The sequence below is a fragment of the Psittacula echo genome (assembly GCF_963264785.1).
Source record: "Psittacula echo genome assembly, chromosome: 3".
Taxonomy (NCBI): Eukaryota; Metazoa; Chordata; class Aves; order Psittaciformes; family Psittacidae; genus Psittacula; species Psittacula echo.
Window position 1 is genome coordinate 120,888,180 of NC_137736.1, and position 17,150 is coordinate 120,905,329.

Here is a 17,150-nt window from a genome sequence, read left to right on the forward strand (position 1 = left end):
GCTGGTCACTGACAACCTGGTAGTAGAATCATAGAATATTAGAATGGCTTGGGTTGGAAAGGCCCTTAAGATCATCCAGTTCCAACCCTGTGCCCTGGGCAGGGACACCTCACACTTAACCATGTCACCCAAAGCTCTGTCCAACCTGGCCTTGAAAACTGCCATGGACGGAGCATTTACCACTTCCCTGGCCACTCTGTTCCAGCACCTCACCACACTCACAGTAAAGAACTTCTTCCTTATATCTAACCTGAACTTCCTCTGATTCAGTTTTAACCCATTATCCCTTGTCCTATCACTACAGTCCCTAACAAGGAGTCCATCCCCAGCATCTCTACAGCCCCCCTTCAGATAGTGGAAGGCTGCTCATAGCAGGTCTCCACGCAGCCTTCTCTTCTCCAGGCTGAACAGCCCCAACTTTCTCACCCTGTCTCCATACAGGAGGTGCTCCAGCCCCTGATCATCCTCGTGTCCTCCTCTGGACTTGTTCCAACAGTTCCATGTCCTTTTTATGTTGAGGACACCAGAACTGTACACAAGACTCCAAGTGAGGTCTCCCGAGAGCAGAGTAGAGGGGCAGGATCACCTCCTTTGACCTGCTGGTCACATTTGCACAGAAAAGTGCTTAGGGCTCTGATGAATAGCAAGCTGTGCACCAGATAGTTGTGTATCCTGGCAGCAGAAGTCAACAGCATCCTGGGCTGTATGAGCAGGAACAGAGCCAGGAGATCCAGGAATGGATTACTTCCCAATAGTTGCCATTCATGAGACTGTAGCTAGATACATGTTCAGTTTTGGTCCCTGCACTATAGGAAAGATAACAAAATGGAGCAAGTTGAGGGGGATGCTACCAAGATAGTTGGGATTAGAACACTGGCCTGGTGAGGAAATGCTGGGGGAACTGGGCTTTTTCACACTGAAGCAGGAGCACCTCTAGGGACAACTAACAGCAGATCTCTGGTGCTTATAGGAAGGTCATCAAGACAGAGCTCAATTTTTCAGACAGGCATGTGGTAACAGGATGAGAGACAGCAGGCATGTGTTGAAACAAGAGAGGATCAAACAATTTCTAAGGAAAAGTATTTTCCTATTTTCCTCATGAGGAATGTTGAGCAGTAGAACAGGCTTCATGGAGAGGCTGTGCAAGCTCCATCCTTAGAGATTATTGAGATTTAATTGGATAAATTCCTGAGCAACCTATAGCTGACCCTGGATTATCATGTTAGCCTATGATGCTATGTGTGTGATTTCCCTTTGCTCCCTTCCACACAGAGAAGCAACCTAGCTGAGACACCTAGTGCAGTCTGGGTGTCTCAGCACCCAAGCGTTACCACCGGCAGTAATCGACATTAGGAGGCATTACCACCAAAACACAGTAAGGAAGTGTTTTTCTCTGTAAGTCTTCAGAGCAGGGCTCTGGTCTGTTCCTTTCACATATACCTAGAAAATACACTGAGTTCAGTCTTCGTCTTAAGTGGTCTTATGCTTCCTCCAGTCATTTTTCTAATGGGCACCTCAGGATTATACTACAATGCACCATTTTCCTGTGCAAGTGTTCAGGATAATAAGCCTTAAGTTCAGGCTCCATGCCATAGAAACATAACTGCATAACTTGTCCACGTATAGATTTCACAGAATCGTAATGCTCAGTATTTACATACTACGTCTTCTGAATGCTTAACACACTATTAACAATCTGCACTTAATAACCGTAGGGTCATCAAGCTGTAAAATGCCTAGATGGCACCTAATTGTTTTGCATTTCAATATTAGTTTTGATTTTGCAGCATCTCTTTTATTGCATCTTAAATTGTAATGAATTTAATTTGCATGTTCTTTGGGATCTAAAAGCATTTTGGGGAAACTTATCATAGAATCATAGAATGCTTTGGGTTGGAAAGGACCTTAAGATCATCCAGTTCCAACCCCCCTGCCATGGGCAGGGACACCTCACACTGGAGCTTGTCACCCAAGGCCTCATCCAACCTGGCCTTGAACACTGCCAGGGATGGAGCATTCACAACTTCCTTGGGGAATCCATTCCAGTGCCTCACCACCCTCTCAGGAAATAATTTCTTCTTTATATCTAACCTGAACTTTCCCCATTTAAGTTTGAACCCGTTACCCCTTGTCCTGTCACTACAGTCCCTAATGAAGAGTCCATCCCCAGCATCCCTACAGCCCCCCTTCAGATACTGGAAGGCTGCTCTGAGGTCTCCACGCAGCCTTCTCTTCTCCAGGCTGAACAGCCCCAACTTTCTCAGCCTGTCTCCATACAGGAGGTGCTCCAGTCCCCTGATCATCCTCGTGGCCTCCTCTGGACTTGTTCCAACAGTTCCATGTCCTTTTTATGTTGAGGACACCAGAACTGCACACAATGCTCCAAGTGAGGTCTCACGACAGCAGAGTAGAGGGGCAGGATCACCTCCTTCGACCTGCTGGTCACGCTCCTCTTGATGCAGCCCAGGATATACAGCTACAAAAATGAAACAAGTTCCCTAGAAGCTGCTGAGAATTCCAGAAGGATGACAAGTTCTGGTAAATTTTGCAGAGAAATGATAGAAAAATAACCCCAAAGATCAAGAAAGGATTCATTACTGAGAAAAGAGAAAAAAAAAAAGTGTTCAAATATCTAATCAATAAGGAAGCAGTGAAGCAGAAGTAGGACTGTACAGATGACAAGGGTAATATTATGTTGATACACTGCCAAAAGAAAGCAATTAACTCTTTCACTCACTTTTCACAAAGGAACATGAAGTTAATGCCATAAACTGACAGACAGTTCACAAAGCAGGAGAGAAAAAACACTGAAGCTACACAAAGTATAAAGAAATCAGGGTGTCTTCTTGGAGAGAACCAGAAAACATGGGGGTAATCTGCACAGATTTTAGAAATAGACTTTGATCTTGCAAATCTATCTCCAAAATGTAATAACTAAGGTATACACAGAGTAAGTTCACTAGGATTTTCTTATCCAACAGTGAACCCCGGTCTGGAAGTACATAATTAGTGGAGAGTAATATTATGATTGATTTTCTTTGCTCATTTTACATGAAGCAATAAAAGCAGATGACAGTACGCAAAGAATGAGTTCAGACTGAAAGGATGCAGGGTAAAGACAGCACACACACTGAGAATGATAGCTGCTCATTTTCAGAAGTCTAATTCAGGAGTATAAACTTGTCGCAATGAAGAAAACATGCATATCTGACTGCACTGAATCACAGGTTCAAGACTGAGAAGAGATGTTTAACAGATAAATCTGATAAAAATCTGGAAAGAATTAATTTTACATATTGGTGTATAAAATAATTATATTTCTATTTAAATTCATCCTGATCAAATTATGCAGGAGATGGTGAATACAGGGTGTGTAAATGCATTTATTTACAGATGACACAAAAACTGCAAAGACTTCAAAAGAAAACAACAGCTGAACACAAGCAGATTTGCTACAAGGTGCAAAATAACAAAATAAGGTGTAAATTTAGCAAATACAAATATACATTTCTACAGCAAAATGAGCCAAACCTTCATTATACAACAGTGACTTGGATTTCTCTGTACTGAGAAACAGCAAAGAAGAAATGCCAAAGAAATTCTAAGCTCTAGTTTCATTTTGCTTTGATTTTGATAACACCATTTGATCCTTAATCTCTTTCATCTATCCACTTGGGTTAATTAAAAAAAGTCTAAAAGTCACCAACCCAGTAAAGAAGTGCCTTTCCAGTTCTGTTTAATGCCCTGTATAAAATGAATGCTTATCTTCACATGTGTCTGGAACACAGTGTCCACAGCCACATAAAGAAAACCTCAATTAGGAACAGTTTTGCAGGCAGCAAAAAAGGTCATGGTAATTTTTTGCTACTTAGATGTCACTCCACAAAACAGAGCTACTGCAGCATATTTTTTCATGGCACTCATCCTCTACCTGCTGAAATCTCTGCAAATGCATCAACACGAATACAACTTGACATAGATTAGCTTCTGCTGATTCACCAGGGTCAGGATTTCCCCGTCAACAAAGGATAAAATAAACTTTCTGAGTGGGAAAGAACCATCTCTGGAGAACAGCATACTAGCACTGCAAATATCAGGAAGAATTTCTGAAGTGAGATTAATTAGAAGAGTAAGTACCCTTCCTCAGGAAAAAAAGATGGAAAAGTATTTTCTTTGAACATCTACATGGAACATACATATAAAGCATTCCTACATGTACTGAAATGTAGGTAACAGTCCACTGAGAGTGGCACGTTTTCACATCTTTCCCTTTTCTTAGAATGAGCAGTAGAATCAGTACTGTTATAATGAACCGGTTGTCTGAAATCTTCTTTTAAAGATTTGGTGCATTTTGACTTGTCACTGATGTGCCTAATACATTTATCCTCTTCTCAGTTAAAGGTTTATCAAAGTAACGTGAGCCATTGCTTTCTCTTCATAAAATGTCGGGTTTCCAGAGTAATGCTTTTTTAACTGTAGTCTCAGAAATACATATAAAGAATGGGCAAAAAAGGAACATGATGAAAACATAACTCATAATTACTATAGAGGTTGGAATAATTACCTCCAGGAAGATATACGCGAATTGAAGGTGCACATATGAAACAAAATTTGGCTGAAAAAAATGTGATTTATGTTTGTCGTACTTACCATAAGAAGTCTATCTCCAACCTGCAATCTCCCATCCTTTTGCGCAGCTCCTCCATCAATAATCTTGGTAACATAAATGCTGTTGTCCCCAGGGATGTGTTGGTTTCCAACCCCTCCTGCAATACTGAATCCTAGACCTGGAGAAGATAAGGAAAACAAACATTATCAATACAATATATAACTTCAGAGAGGAGTGGAAGAGTAACATATATTTAATCTAGTGTACAATTACAGGGTTTTTTACTGAAATGCAAACAACATAAGAGACATTTGTGGTGTCAATTCTTTATCACTTTCTCTAGAATGTCAGAGACATAAATCACTCTGAAAGTGAAAGACTTGGATTTAAATCTGCTTCACATATTTTTCTAGGACACAATATCTTTGGCTATGGATACATACAATGAGAAAGAATAGTCCTTTGAAACATGTAACTTCCATTCAGTGACGTGAGAAATACCTAGAAAAAAAGAGCTAAACTTTGGAACAGTGTTAGTAATGTATGCTGATGTGATCCAGGAAAAGGAAGGGAGAAGAAATTAAAGACAGTTTTACCTTTTCCCTACCTATCCTATCCTCTGGCACACTGAATGGGCAGACAAATCATTGCCTTCATTTGTAACAAGAATTTTATACCTCAATCAGAGAAAAGACAGAAATTACTGTGCTTTTATTTCCATAAAAATCTACTTCATGCAGCTAATTCTTCATAGATCATATAGCTAATGTGAACTTCCAGCTGAACAAATAAGCTGTTGCTGACAATAACCAGCTTAGATTATTGCTTCAACCAGGCATTTCTCTTTTAAATGCACAGAAAAAAATAGTTATATCTATTTAGAGAATAATAAAGAGTTTTATCTATGAATTCTATGTTGTTCAGTCATTCTTAAAGCAAATATGATAGCAATATCTGCAGCCTGAGTAGTTAAATGGAGCAGTAAAAGGGTTGCCTGGAATTTGGCATTTTATCACAAACTCATCAGCTTGACTCCTTGAGCAATAAAACTTAAGGGTGGGTATATTTAATATACACAGGCTTATTTAGCAGCTGTATGAGTACAGAGATAAGGTTTTTTGAGTGGATTTAATATTTTTGCCTTTTTTTTTTCCCTCTCATTGCTTTCATTTTATCATTAAGTGTTAAAAATATGTGAGGTCTGATAATATAATGGATACTTAATGGATAGCGTCAAAAGAGTAAATTACCAAAAGGAAACCTCTAAATTTATATCTCAAATTGAAACGCTACTTAATTAAATAAGATGACTATTAGCAATACACATGAAGTTAATTCAGATGTATGCAATAATTAGAGGAAAGCTTTATTTAATTTCCAGCTAAAGCTGATGATCACTGCTACTATTTAGGTACTGCTGCCAGGACAACTACAAGGATAAAAGGATTATGATTCCTCCAGCATGGAAGAATTTGTTCATTATCCTGGGACTACAAACAATAAAGCAAAGAGATAGCCTAAGAAAATATCAGAAATGGAAATTTTTGTTACAACATCAGTTGTGGACAAAGAACAACAATTGAATAATGCTCACTGGTGAAATAATTAACATCCTTTTGAACCAAAAAACATCTGCATACATTTCTACCAGTAAAATGAATATTTGAGAGGTTTCCAGAATGATGATGAGAGCAAATGAGTGTGTTGACTGCAGCCAGAGAGCTTTCTTCAGCTCTTTTATGCCCCTTCTAAGCTTAACCATTCTCCAATTTGATGATTGACATTGTATACTTGTAAAGGACAAGGTAACTTCTGGCCAGATAGCTGTTCTGTATTTGAAGCAAAGGGGTTCCTACTTCAGCCTTCTCCTGCTGAATATAAGCAAACATTAACAAAGATAATCCCTTCCATTTACTGCAGTGCTGAGTAGGGTGCTGGTGTTTGCCGTTTGTTTGCATGGTTGCAATGTAACTGATGTATGAAACCACAAAAAACGAAAAGAACAAACACGCGCTACTCCCATTGCAAAAGTGTGGCTAATAAAGATGAAAAGAGTAACTTTTTCTACTTCTCTCATCTGCATGACATGTAGCTGCATTACAGCGCATGGGCCTACATTGTAAGCAGGAATCAGAAAAAGCAGCATGCAGGATAAAAAGGTTTAAAGGAGCATAACAAGACGGGGCAATACTGCAGGAAGAAAAGGAAGAGTGGGTAGGAGTGATAACTGAGGAAGAGAGAGATTTTCCGTGTCCTGTCAACAATGATTTCATTTCATTGCCTAATCATACTTGCCTTCTTTAAAAGTTTTCTTCTTGGGAATAATGAGGAATGGAAAAATGGCACATTTACTTTTTCTTACATGACTTTTGCTAATTGTTAGGGCATTAGGAAAATATACTACAATACAATTTTTGCGTAGGACTCACACGGCCAAATGACATCTGACAGCTATGCTAATCACTTATGCTACCTTTATAATCAATGAAAATTCATTAAAGGCTTTTAAACCATGATTCACCTCACCTCAAAGAGACATCTGAAAGAGATGAGATGAATCACACTCTTGGTTTCTGAATGGCTGGGGGCTGGATGTGGGAAGAGATGGGTGGGAAGATCAGTGTTATAAAAGTTCACAACCTGAGTTAGAATCTTACCTTTATTTAGACTGAGTGTTTATGTTTCGTTTTAAGATCTCAGAAAGGTTTGTGCATCCCTGGTGTGGATCCTTCTTGTCACCAGCTACATCAGGTTAGATTCTGACTCTATTTTGAAATTAGAATCATTTGGGAACACTGGGAGCAACATGTGTTTTCTAAACTTAGTCTTTTAAATTGCTGCATTGAATTAAAAAAAAAATCAAAATAAAATACCATTTATAATTGCAGAACTTATGAGCTCTTGTGGTTAGGAAAACCCTGTCACCAAAACAAGAAGAGTTGCTTTGAGGAACCCCCTCCCTCTGACTTTCTATTTTCCTAATGTGCAATCTGCTTCACTGCAACACCTCAGCTTGGATAGAACACCCGATTTTCTCACATTAGGAATTAGGTGGACAACAGATTTAGAGTGGAGATAAGGCAGAAAATTTTGCTACAAAGATGGTAAGACCCTGGCACAGGTTGCCTATAGAAGCGATGGCTGCCCCATCCCTGGGAGTGTTCAAGGCCAGGTCAGATGGGGCTTGGAGCAACCTGGTCTATTGAAAGACAGGACTGGATTAGATGGTCTTTAATGATTCCTTCCAACCCAAACGGTTCTATTATTTTATGGTTCTATGAAGAAGAGAAGACTACTCCAAGAGGAAAAAGGAAAGAAAACTGGATTTAATACTGGTGTACACCTAAGCCAACTGCTCAAAACAGTTCTACAGCACTTGTTTATAAAAAATTTAGGTCTGTGTTGTTTCATTGTGGAAATTACTTAAGTCTAAAGAAGCTATATTTACATAGTCTCTGTTTTCCTCTCAAAGGGATAACAGTTTCATACTGATGAACCCACTAACAAAATTATCAAACCTGGAGCAATTCAGTCTCATCCAGCTTTCTAATTAATCAAATTCCATTTGGAGGGAGGAAAGGAACATGGGTAATATAAAATGCTTTGATGATATCATTTCATCTATCTCCTTTATGTTGTAGGGATAGATCTGAATATCAATTTATTTGAGTGAGTTCCTACAACAATTCCTATTCCTGACTCATGTGACAGCTTATACCAGATGGATTTACATGAATAAAATTTGACTGCATTTTGTTCTGTGGGTGACAAGTCAGTACTGAAGTACACTACAATTCATAAAACTATAACAAATATATTTAAGATACTTAAAAGCTGTCTACTTTCACTGCTATTGTTAATTCCTGTTTCAGACCCTGTTTCCAATTCACTTCAGATGGCTCCTTTTGTAAGCAACAATTTGACAACAGCCTCAGCTGGGAAAAAGGCTCCTAGAAATCTAACTGAGCCTATCATTATCTAGTGTTTCTAACAGCCCTGGGTCAAAAATATCAAGCATCTTCCTCATTGTTTTGACACTTATTTTTTCCAGAAATATCTAGTGGTTTTGGTTATTTCTGAGTTGATGTCAGAGAATAAAAATGATGTACAGTGCCACCAGGTAAGTAGGACATCCTCGGAAACCACCTTACACAAGGAGAAAAGTACTGTCCCCTTAACGCTCTGTGTCATTAGATTCTCAAGCCTTCAGCTATTTATCCACAGTTCCTTTGTTCTTGCCCACAGCCATTTTTATAGTTATTATTTTCATGAATCCCTGCATTCTGGCTGCCAGTGCATCACTTTCCTGTACTACTGAACCAACAGAGATGCCAGATTTCAGTACAGCCTCTGCTTAGGATCAAAGTGGAGAGCACACACAAGCCTTCCACAAGTATGGCCGGAATGCTCATGAGAGATGCTATGACTGGATACTGTTTGGCTGTTGCCATTATATAGCAGGCAAAGAAAATCCTGTTCTTGCAAATAAGTCCTGATTACACAGCAGCACTGGCATGTCTTTCTGAGAGACCAGACCCTTCCATAACCTCAGGAAGAGAGGACTTAGAGCTTTTCTGTATTGAGCTAGATTTTGGTCGGGTTTTTCAGTACAACGTAAGCAGTGAAATTTTTCATCTTTCATCTGCTTTTATCTGCATCAATTTTAAAAACTTCACATTCAAATTTTAAAAATAAATTTTAATAAAATAGTTTTAATTTTGACAATTCTTAATTTATTAAAAGACAAATTTAATTGAAATTTAAAACATTATAGTAACAAAATACAGCTCCACAGCCTAATGAAGGCATATGCAGCTCTGTATCTTTCTGCTTGCTTGATAAGAGAGAGAAAACAGAGATAATATCTTCAATAAAATGGTGATACCGAAGGAAGTTGTGGCTCTCCCATTCCTGGCAGTGTTCAAGGCCAGGTTGGATGGGGCTTGGAGCAGCCTGCTCTGGTGGAAGGTGTCCCCGCCTGTGGCAGGGGGTTGGAACTGGATGAGCTTTAAAGGTCCTTTTCAACCCAGGCCATTGTTCTATGATTCCATGATTCATAGTAACCCAAACAGCCCTCTGAAAGACTAAAGGCTTGGAAGAATGGCAGTCACCTACAATTCAGCAGAGGAGAGATTGTGACAGCAGCAGCTGTCGGGTGACCCAATAGACCATGACTGCAGGCTGGTTTCTGTACCTTTGATTGGGAATACCTAAGCAGGTTTGAAGTCTCAAATTTTACAAATTGCCTTCTATACCATTAGGAAGCATACGTAGTCTGAAAATTCAGCTACCATGATTCTATCCATGGCTCCTTACATCTGTTCCAAAACAGCTATGTGTTGGGATGTCCCAGAGAGCTCCCTGAATAACATTGCTTTCTCTGAGCTTGTGCTCCTGCTGCAGATAGGGCAATGCACTGTGTTACATCTTTTCTTTGGACATAAAGGTTCATCAGCATCACCTGCGACTCACAAAAGCCAGAAATGTAGAAGAGTTCAGAATATGGGAAAATGTCTTCTGGATATTTCAGGGGTTTTCTTGCTGGGTTTCTCTGCTCTGGGCTCAGAAGCAAATAAAAAAACTACAAAGCTTTTCCAACTACTTTTTCATTCCTTGGGGCATTAAAATCCAACAATGCAGTCATATCTATTGGGTTACAACAAGAAAGAAAGCAATCTGTTTTCAGGACATAGGGTTACACTCCTTGGCTTAAAAAAAAGTGTTGACATTTCTAGCCAGAGAGAAGTTGATGGGAAAGTGAGATTACGACAAATATTATCATGCCTGCAAGGCAATGAGTACATGTTTAAAAACAATCATGCTGTAAATACAGTAGATAAAGCATTGGTTTTACACTATCATAACAGTAAAGCTAATCTTTCTGTTATCTTTAAAAATGCCTCGAAAACATATCTTGTTATATTATACTGCTATTTGTAGGAATTTGTAGAAAAAGCTATCTAACATATATATTCCGTTTTGCAGTTAAACGTTTTTCTCATTATGACTTTTTTTGCCTGCATATAGTTATCCCCAAAGATACATTCCCTTCAAATACAGTCAAAACAGAAAGGAAACAATGATCTAGGAAAATACACTTAAAGCCTCATTAGAAGTTGTGTTTGTTCTATACATTCATATTTATTCAAATTAATTAAGAATAGATTTCCCAGAAAGCACAATGAGCACAGGCCTAATTGCACAATAGAAATGCTCAAGAATACTTTAAAATGTCTTGAAAAGAGAAGTCGGTATTCCTAATGATTCACAATAACCTGATTTTTAAAGCATTAATGAGGATTTAAGTTCACTGAAAATCAAATTAAATTACACTGTCAGAATTGTACTGGTGTAAGTGCAAGGAAGAGAAAATTATTTTCCTCTTGATGTATACTGACACTCCAAGAACTGTAGCAAGCGGTTCAGCTCTTTTCGGAAAAGCCACATAATACACCAAGTCGAAATATTTCATGTTAAAACCAGTCAAATTATGGTTTTAAAGAAGTGAAGATTAGTGACGTAAAGCAGATAAAGCCAAGATCTGCCACTTAGGAACAGGATTAACTGCTTAAAACTTGATTTTTTGAATGTCTTTTCTCTCATTTCCATGCCAGGTTTGCATATGCCTGCAAGTGAAGCTGTGCTTGCACATTGACTTCCTGTTCACACAGGAAGTGTTTGCATATTTTTGGTGCATCCACAGGGACAAACATCCCTCAAATACAGAGTCACTAAAACCCACAAATCTTGATGAGGGTAGACATCATCTGGCTGTTGCCTGTATGATGGGGTCATCCACATCTTGCAGGGAATGTTAAACAGTATAAGTGACAGTATGGCTGAGTGTGATATGAATAGACTTTTAAAACTACCTTTTTTCCTTCATTCTATCTTTTTCTGCATTAGCATCCTCATCCCTGCCATTTCATTCACTTGGGCAAAATTCAACTGGACTATGCATGACTACAGATGGAGAAGACATCCCTGGAAGTGTTCAGGGCCAGGTTGGATAGGGCTTGGAGCAACCTGGTCTAGTGGAAGGTGTCCCTGCCCATGGCAGGGGGATTGGACCAGATGATCTTTAAAGGTCCCTTCCAACCCAATCCATTCTGTGATTCCATGACTCTAAGCAGCCTGTTGTTCTAATTAGAAGCAAAAAGCCAAGCGGGGGGTTTCAGGGTGTATTTTCAAGATTGCCATATGCTGAACTAAAGCCTCACTATTGCCAAAAGAGATAGCTCTGCTCTGCTCCCTGCCTTTGGCCACACTTTCCCACTGCCTGCCTTGTATTAGCCGTGAAGATTTTCTAGCCAAATGGATTGGCAAGATGAAAATGGCATAAAACCCAAATGAAATCAGTGTGAATCACAGACCAGATGCGTATTCACCAGCACCTACAGAGATGGCAGCAGTAAGAGCCAGCAGCTGAGGATGGTGTTGGGTTCACATGCCCTCTTTGCTGGCAGCAGGGTTTTGTATACGGCACTTTATTATAGAGTTGTGACTCCTATGGAGAGCAGTGCAATACTACCACTGCTGTTCAGCAAACTCAACTTGGGGGATGTGGCAAGAAGGGAAGATGCAGGGACAGAAGCGAGGAGCTGAAGTGAGTAGGACAGAAATGGCTATTTTGGCTAGAAATGCACCTGAATAATAATCAGTAAAAATATACCTTTTTTACTGGGAGGAAAAGGAGTAATAAAACTGCTCTCCTAAGCTTAAGAGAGAGAAAGAGTTGTTAGCAATTGCAGGTTTGTGGTGCTCCTGAGAACTAAGACAAATCTGATATTGCTATAGTGGAAGAACACAGTGTAATAATAATGCTTATTCAATACTTCTCCAATATTTGCACCGGCAGATACACTGCTACTATGAACCTTTCCTGGTTAGAGAACCAAATAATAAATCTTTAAGTCACCTTTTCCAGAGAAGTGTCCTCGTTTCCTAATATATGTTTTAAAATTAGTCTCATTACCATAAATAAATATGCTTTTATATCTGTATTCATTTTAACTGCCTTTTCAGGTAAAAGTGCCATTTTGCCTTAGTGTGTAATGGATAATCAGTCAGCTTTTTAAGAAGAAGTATCTGGAAATGGGATCCAGATGCAGATGGGATCAGCATGGCAGAGGTCTCACTGATGTAAACCCAAAAGACATCCATTTTCCCTGTCTCCTTTCTTAATCAGACAATTCAAACAATATGTTGAAGGGTTTTTCCCTTTCACCCACTCCTTGTGTTCTTAAATCTCACTTGACCCTGATATTTAATATATTTATATATATATTTTGCCACATCAATTCACACATGTAACTTTAGAACAAAGAAACAAAAATAACATGCCATGGCTCCTTTGCGGTGTCGAGAGACAAGCAGGCGGTTACAGAAACCTCAAATGACTGCAGTGAGAAGATCCAAAGAATCTACTATTGTTCTTCCATTATCTATTTACTTGGGTTCAGATCCTGAAATATGGTTCACTTTCCATGCACAAGGTACCAGTTGTTTCAGGTATAGGAACCAAATTTATGCTGACAGTTGACTGTAGTTTGCTTATCATTAACAGATAGTACCTATGTAATTTTCTGCACAAATTACTGTAATTACTGACAGCAGCACAAGTTATTTCACCTCCTAATAACATAAATGAATAGCATTTGTTCCTGTAGATGTGTATATCAAGATCGGTTTTAAAGTAGTTATTACTTTTTGCTGAGATGTTAATTTTTTTAAGTCAAAGTACTATGTAAAGCTATGCTTTTCCTGCCATTTTTATCAATCAAGATTCATTTGTGAAACCTACAGACTTGGCACAGGAGAAAACTGTTCTAAGTCATGACAAAATGCTATTTGCTTTGTATAACATGAGGTGATACATCTTTAACTGAGTACAGCTGGGTTACGGCTTTTGAAGTTCTATGGCTCTTTTAGACAATATTTAATAACTTCTCAACAATAAAATGGAGACAGAAAGAGCAGTCTGTCAGCTTGGGATCTGTTTAACAACCATGAATGTCAGGGAGAGACTCATCAGTTTCTTTTGTTCGTTCTCCATCTGATGAGGGGAATTTAGCATTTATCTTCCTATCGCTGTTGCAAAGCTGAACAGAAATATGTTCTTGAAAAGCTCTCTGCCAATTATGTTGAAGCTTAAAAATACAAAATGAAATCAAAGTTCATCTTGTACCCTCTTATCTATTTGCAATCAACCCATAAATAACCTGTCATCCATTCAGTTACTTCCTTTTTTAAAAAAATACAGAAAGAAATCAGGACACAAATTTACAAGTAAATTTGTTTTTTTATGTAAGGCAATTTACAGAGCCCTGATGTTAAAAGTTTACAAGTATATAAATGATATGGAAAAAAGGAAAGAGATGGTGCACACTGAACTGTAGTAATGAGGTGAGACACTGAAAATGGATTCAGGAGTCATTGCACTTTGTTTTGACTCTTTTTGTTTCCCTGAAACTGTGCTTTGGTCCCTTAGTTCAGTTTACTGATGATGCTTTCTCGCAATGCTACTCTAAGAAGTAAAGTGAAACAAAAAATGTTTTATTTGCAAGTTAGAAGCACCCTCTACTCTTATAGAATAAAAAGAGTAAAACCAGACACTTGTGACTATAAGAAAGCTGGGGACAGACATTTTAGGAGGGCCTTCAGTGATAGGACAAGGAGTAATGGCTTTAAACTGAAAGAGGGTAGGTTTAGACTAGATAAGGAAGCAATTTTTTATGGTGAGGGTGGTTGAAATGCTCAGAGAGGTGACAGATGCTTCATCCCTGGAAACATTCAAGGTCAGGTTGGACAGGGGTCTGCGCAACCTAATCTAGTTGAAGATGTCCCCACTTGCTGCAGGGGGGTTGACCAGATGGTCTTTAAGGGTCCCTTCCAACCTAAACTATTCTGTGATTCCATAACTTCTCAGAAGGGAACTGTACTCTAGCATACATAACTAGAAAGATAATGTGAACCCGTATAATCTGCATTCAGAAATACAGATCATGAAAAATGTTCTAATAGCCTGTGCTTAGTAGTTGGGACTCAGAGTGTAACACTACAAAGTGATTGTTTCAGCCTGAGTTACACTACAGCTTTTCTTTGAGTAAGAGTTTCTCTGATATTTTTCATCAGGGCTTTTCACGAGATATAACACCAGACCCTGCTATTAGTCCCTTGAGGAGTTCTATCTAGGAGGGGTATTAACATGGCCCTTCTGTCAGCTATTTCAATCAGTAACAATACCTGAACTTCCCTGCAATGCCAGAGGTAGGGTGTAAGTCAGTCTCTAGGTATGATGTACAAAGCATTCCTAAAGAAAACTGAAACCCTGGGGTAAAGAATGAATGTACTACAATGTGTTTATTCCCAGGCCATTTCTGGGATACCCCTTGGAAATTTTAGGCAACTACCTGGATGAAAGGATTCATCTCACTGAAACCTACAAATGTAGAACCCAGAGCCTACAAGACTGATTTTAGATGTAAAGAAACCAAGCCCTGCCTAGAGCTGGACAAAAGCATTTTATATAAAGTCATGACTTAGCATTAAAGATTTGGTGCAGTCCAAATACTGAAACCTGATGTGACAACAGCCTTTGGTTGAAGAACCAGCCACCCATCTAACCAGATTGTTCCTTAGAAGCACAATCCTTGTTTGGGCAACAGAAAAGTTGAAAAGCCAGAGAAATCCTAGTGAATAAACAAATGCAGACTGAGACTGCAGTTTATCTCTTCTAGTATTCATTCATATTTTCACATGTGGAAAAGTTTCATTTCTAAAACAGTTTTATCACTTGTAGCCACAGCTAAAGCAAAAAAGAGAAATAAAAACCACTAAATTACTGTTGAGGACAAGCAAAGGAAATGTTGTGGGTTTTGTCTGGAAGAAAAAATATGCCTTTATTTCTGCAGGTGCAAGATTTAAATAGCTCTATACCTCCTGGTTTCATTCCTACTGCAGTGAAATGAGAAAATTTTGTTATGATCACTGAATCTTGGGACTGGAAGAAACTTAATGGATCATTCACTCTATCTTCTTGACCTGAGGCAGAACAAACTATAGTCGCATGGCTAACAAATGACTGTCTTGCACAGAACTGGTGACCTACCTGGTAATCAATCAAATCATGAGCCTCACTCATCCTAAATCCAATCCCAATCTTGTTTATCATAATTTATCTATTAAAGTTGGTTTCACACCCTCCCTAAAGAGGACACAGAGCAAAATCACTCTTCAAAGATGAGAAGGCGAGAAGGCATGAAGACTTTTACTAGGGGCCCATAACCCCCTTCTAAGGCTTTGGTATTACAGATCACTCCCTCTTCCCTCTAAGGATCGGCTTTCTAAATCTCTCATCATTTTTACTGCTTTCCCCTGGAGTTCCTCCAACTGGCCTACACCCTTCTTGAAGTGGAAAGCTCAAAGATTTACCTGTGAAGGATGAAAGGGTTGCTCACATGTCTTATAAACCATGCCTCAATTTGTAAATCCCAAAATACTATTGAATGCTTCATCACAGTATGATGTGTAAAAGATAAGAAGCTTCAGCTAATAAAGTTCTAGATGCTCTTCTATGGGATTCTTTTCCCATAAGCACTATTTAGTAGATTGTTTCATTATTTCTGCTGAAAGTACTTGGCAATTGTCCCTGCTGAATTACACCTCTTTTTCAGACCATTTTCAATGTTAAACCCTCTCAGCATATGGTGTCACTTGAGAAAAATGTGGAAAAGAGTTGCAAAAGAGGAGTGTGGCATCCTCTGGTAATCACTACTCTTCAGAGTTTTTCTAGGCGCTTATAAAGAGATTTCCTACTTGTTCCAGTATTCCTCCGGGGTTCTGAAAGCAAACTGATTACCTTATAGTCCCTTGGCTCCTCTTGTTCACTTCAATATGGATGAGCTTTCTGCTTACCCTTTCCAGTTTCCCATTTCACATTCTCCACACAGATGTTCAAAACCAAACATTGTCAGCACTCAGATTTCATCAGCTAAATTTTGTTGGTCTGGGATCAAGACCATCAGGTCATGCAAGTATAAAATACCTAACTTCCTTACATGCTACCAGGCCCGTTCCTCCTTCATTCCAGGCCAAGGTCTTGTCCCTCTGTTGCTGTATTTAGTCATGGTAGTATCCTTATCACAGATGACCTTTCTGTTAACACTGATGCCAGCAAAAGGATTGGCACTTTTTTATATTTTGCCTTGAATGCACCTATCATCTCAACATCTCTCTGTAACTACAAAGTACATCTCTAAGCTACAATTATTCCACTGCATTACAGAAGGATGTGATTTGCTGCAACAGCGTTTAAAAGCATTATAGAATCATAGAATAGTTTGGGTTGGAAAGGACCTTAAGATCATCCAGTTCCAACCCCCCTGCCATGGGCAGGGACACCTCACACTAAACCATGTCACCCAAGGCCTCATCCAACCTGGCCTTGAACACCACCAAGGATGGAGCATTCACAACCTCCCTGGGCAACCCATTCCAGTGCCTCACCACTCTCACAGTAAAGAATTTCTTCCTTATATCC

The 17,150-nt window shown here is 39.0% G+C and overlaps 1 protein-coding gene across 6 annotated transcripts in view; it reads right to left on the minus strand.

Moving 5' to 3' along the window:
• The window catches only part of DLG2 (discs large MAGUK scaffold protein 2), a gene marked incomplete at both ends in the record, with an annotated part of 868,631 nt that overhangs the window by 278,909 nt on the left and 572,572 nt on the right, over window positions 1-17,150 (minus strand). For all 6 annotated transcript variants that reach the window (XM_080612545.1, XM_080612549.1, XM_080612548.1 and 3 more), the window contains one exon: window positions 4,651-4,787. In XM_080612545.1, coding sequence (XP_080468671.1) covers window positions 4,651-4,787 — 137 coding nt within the window. The remainder of the gene's footprint in view (window positions 1-4,650; window positions 4,788-17,150) is intronic.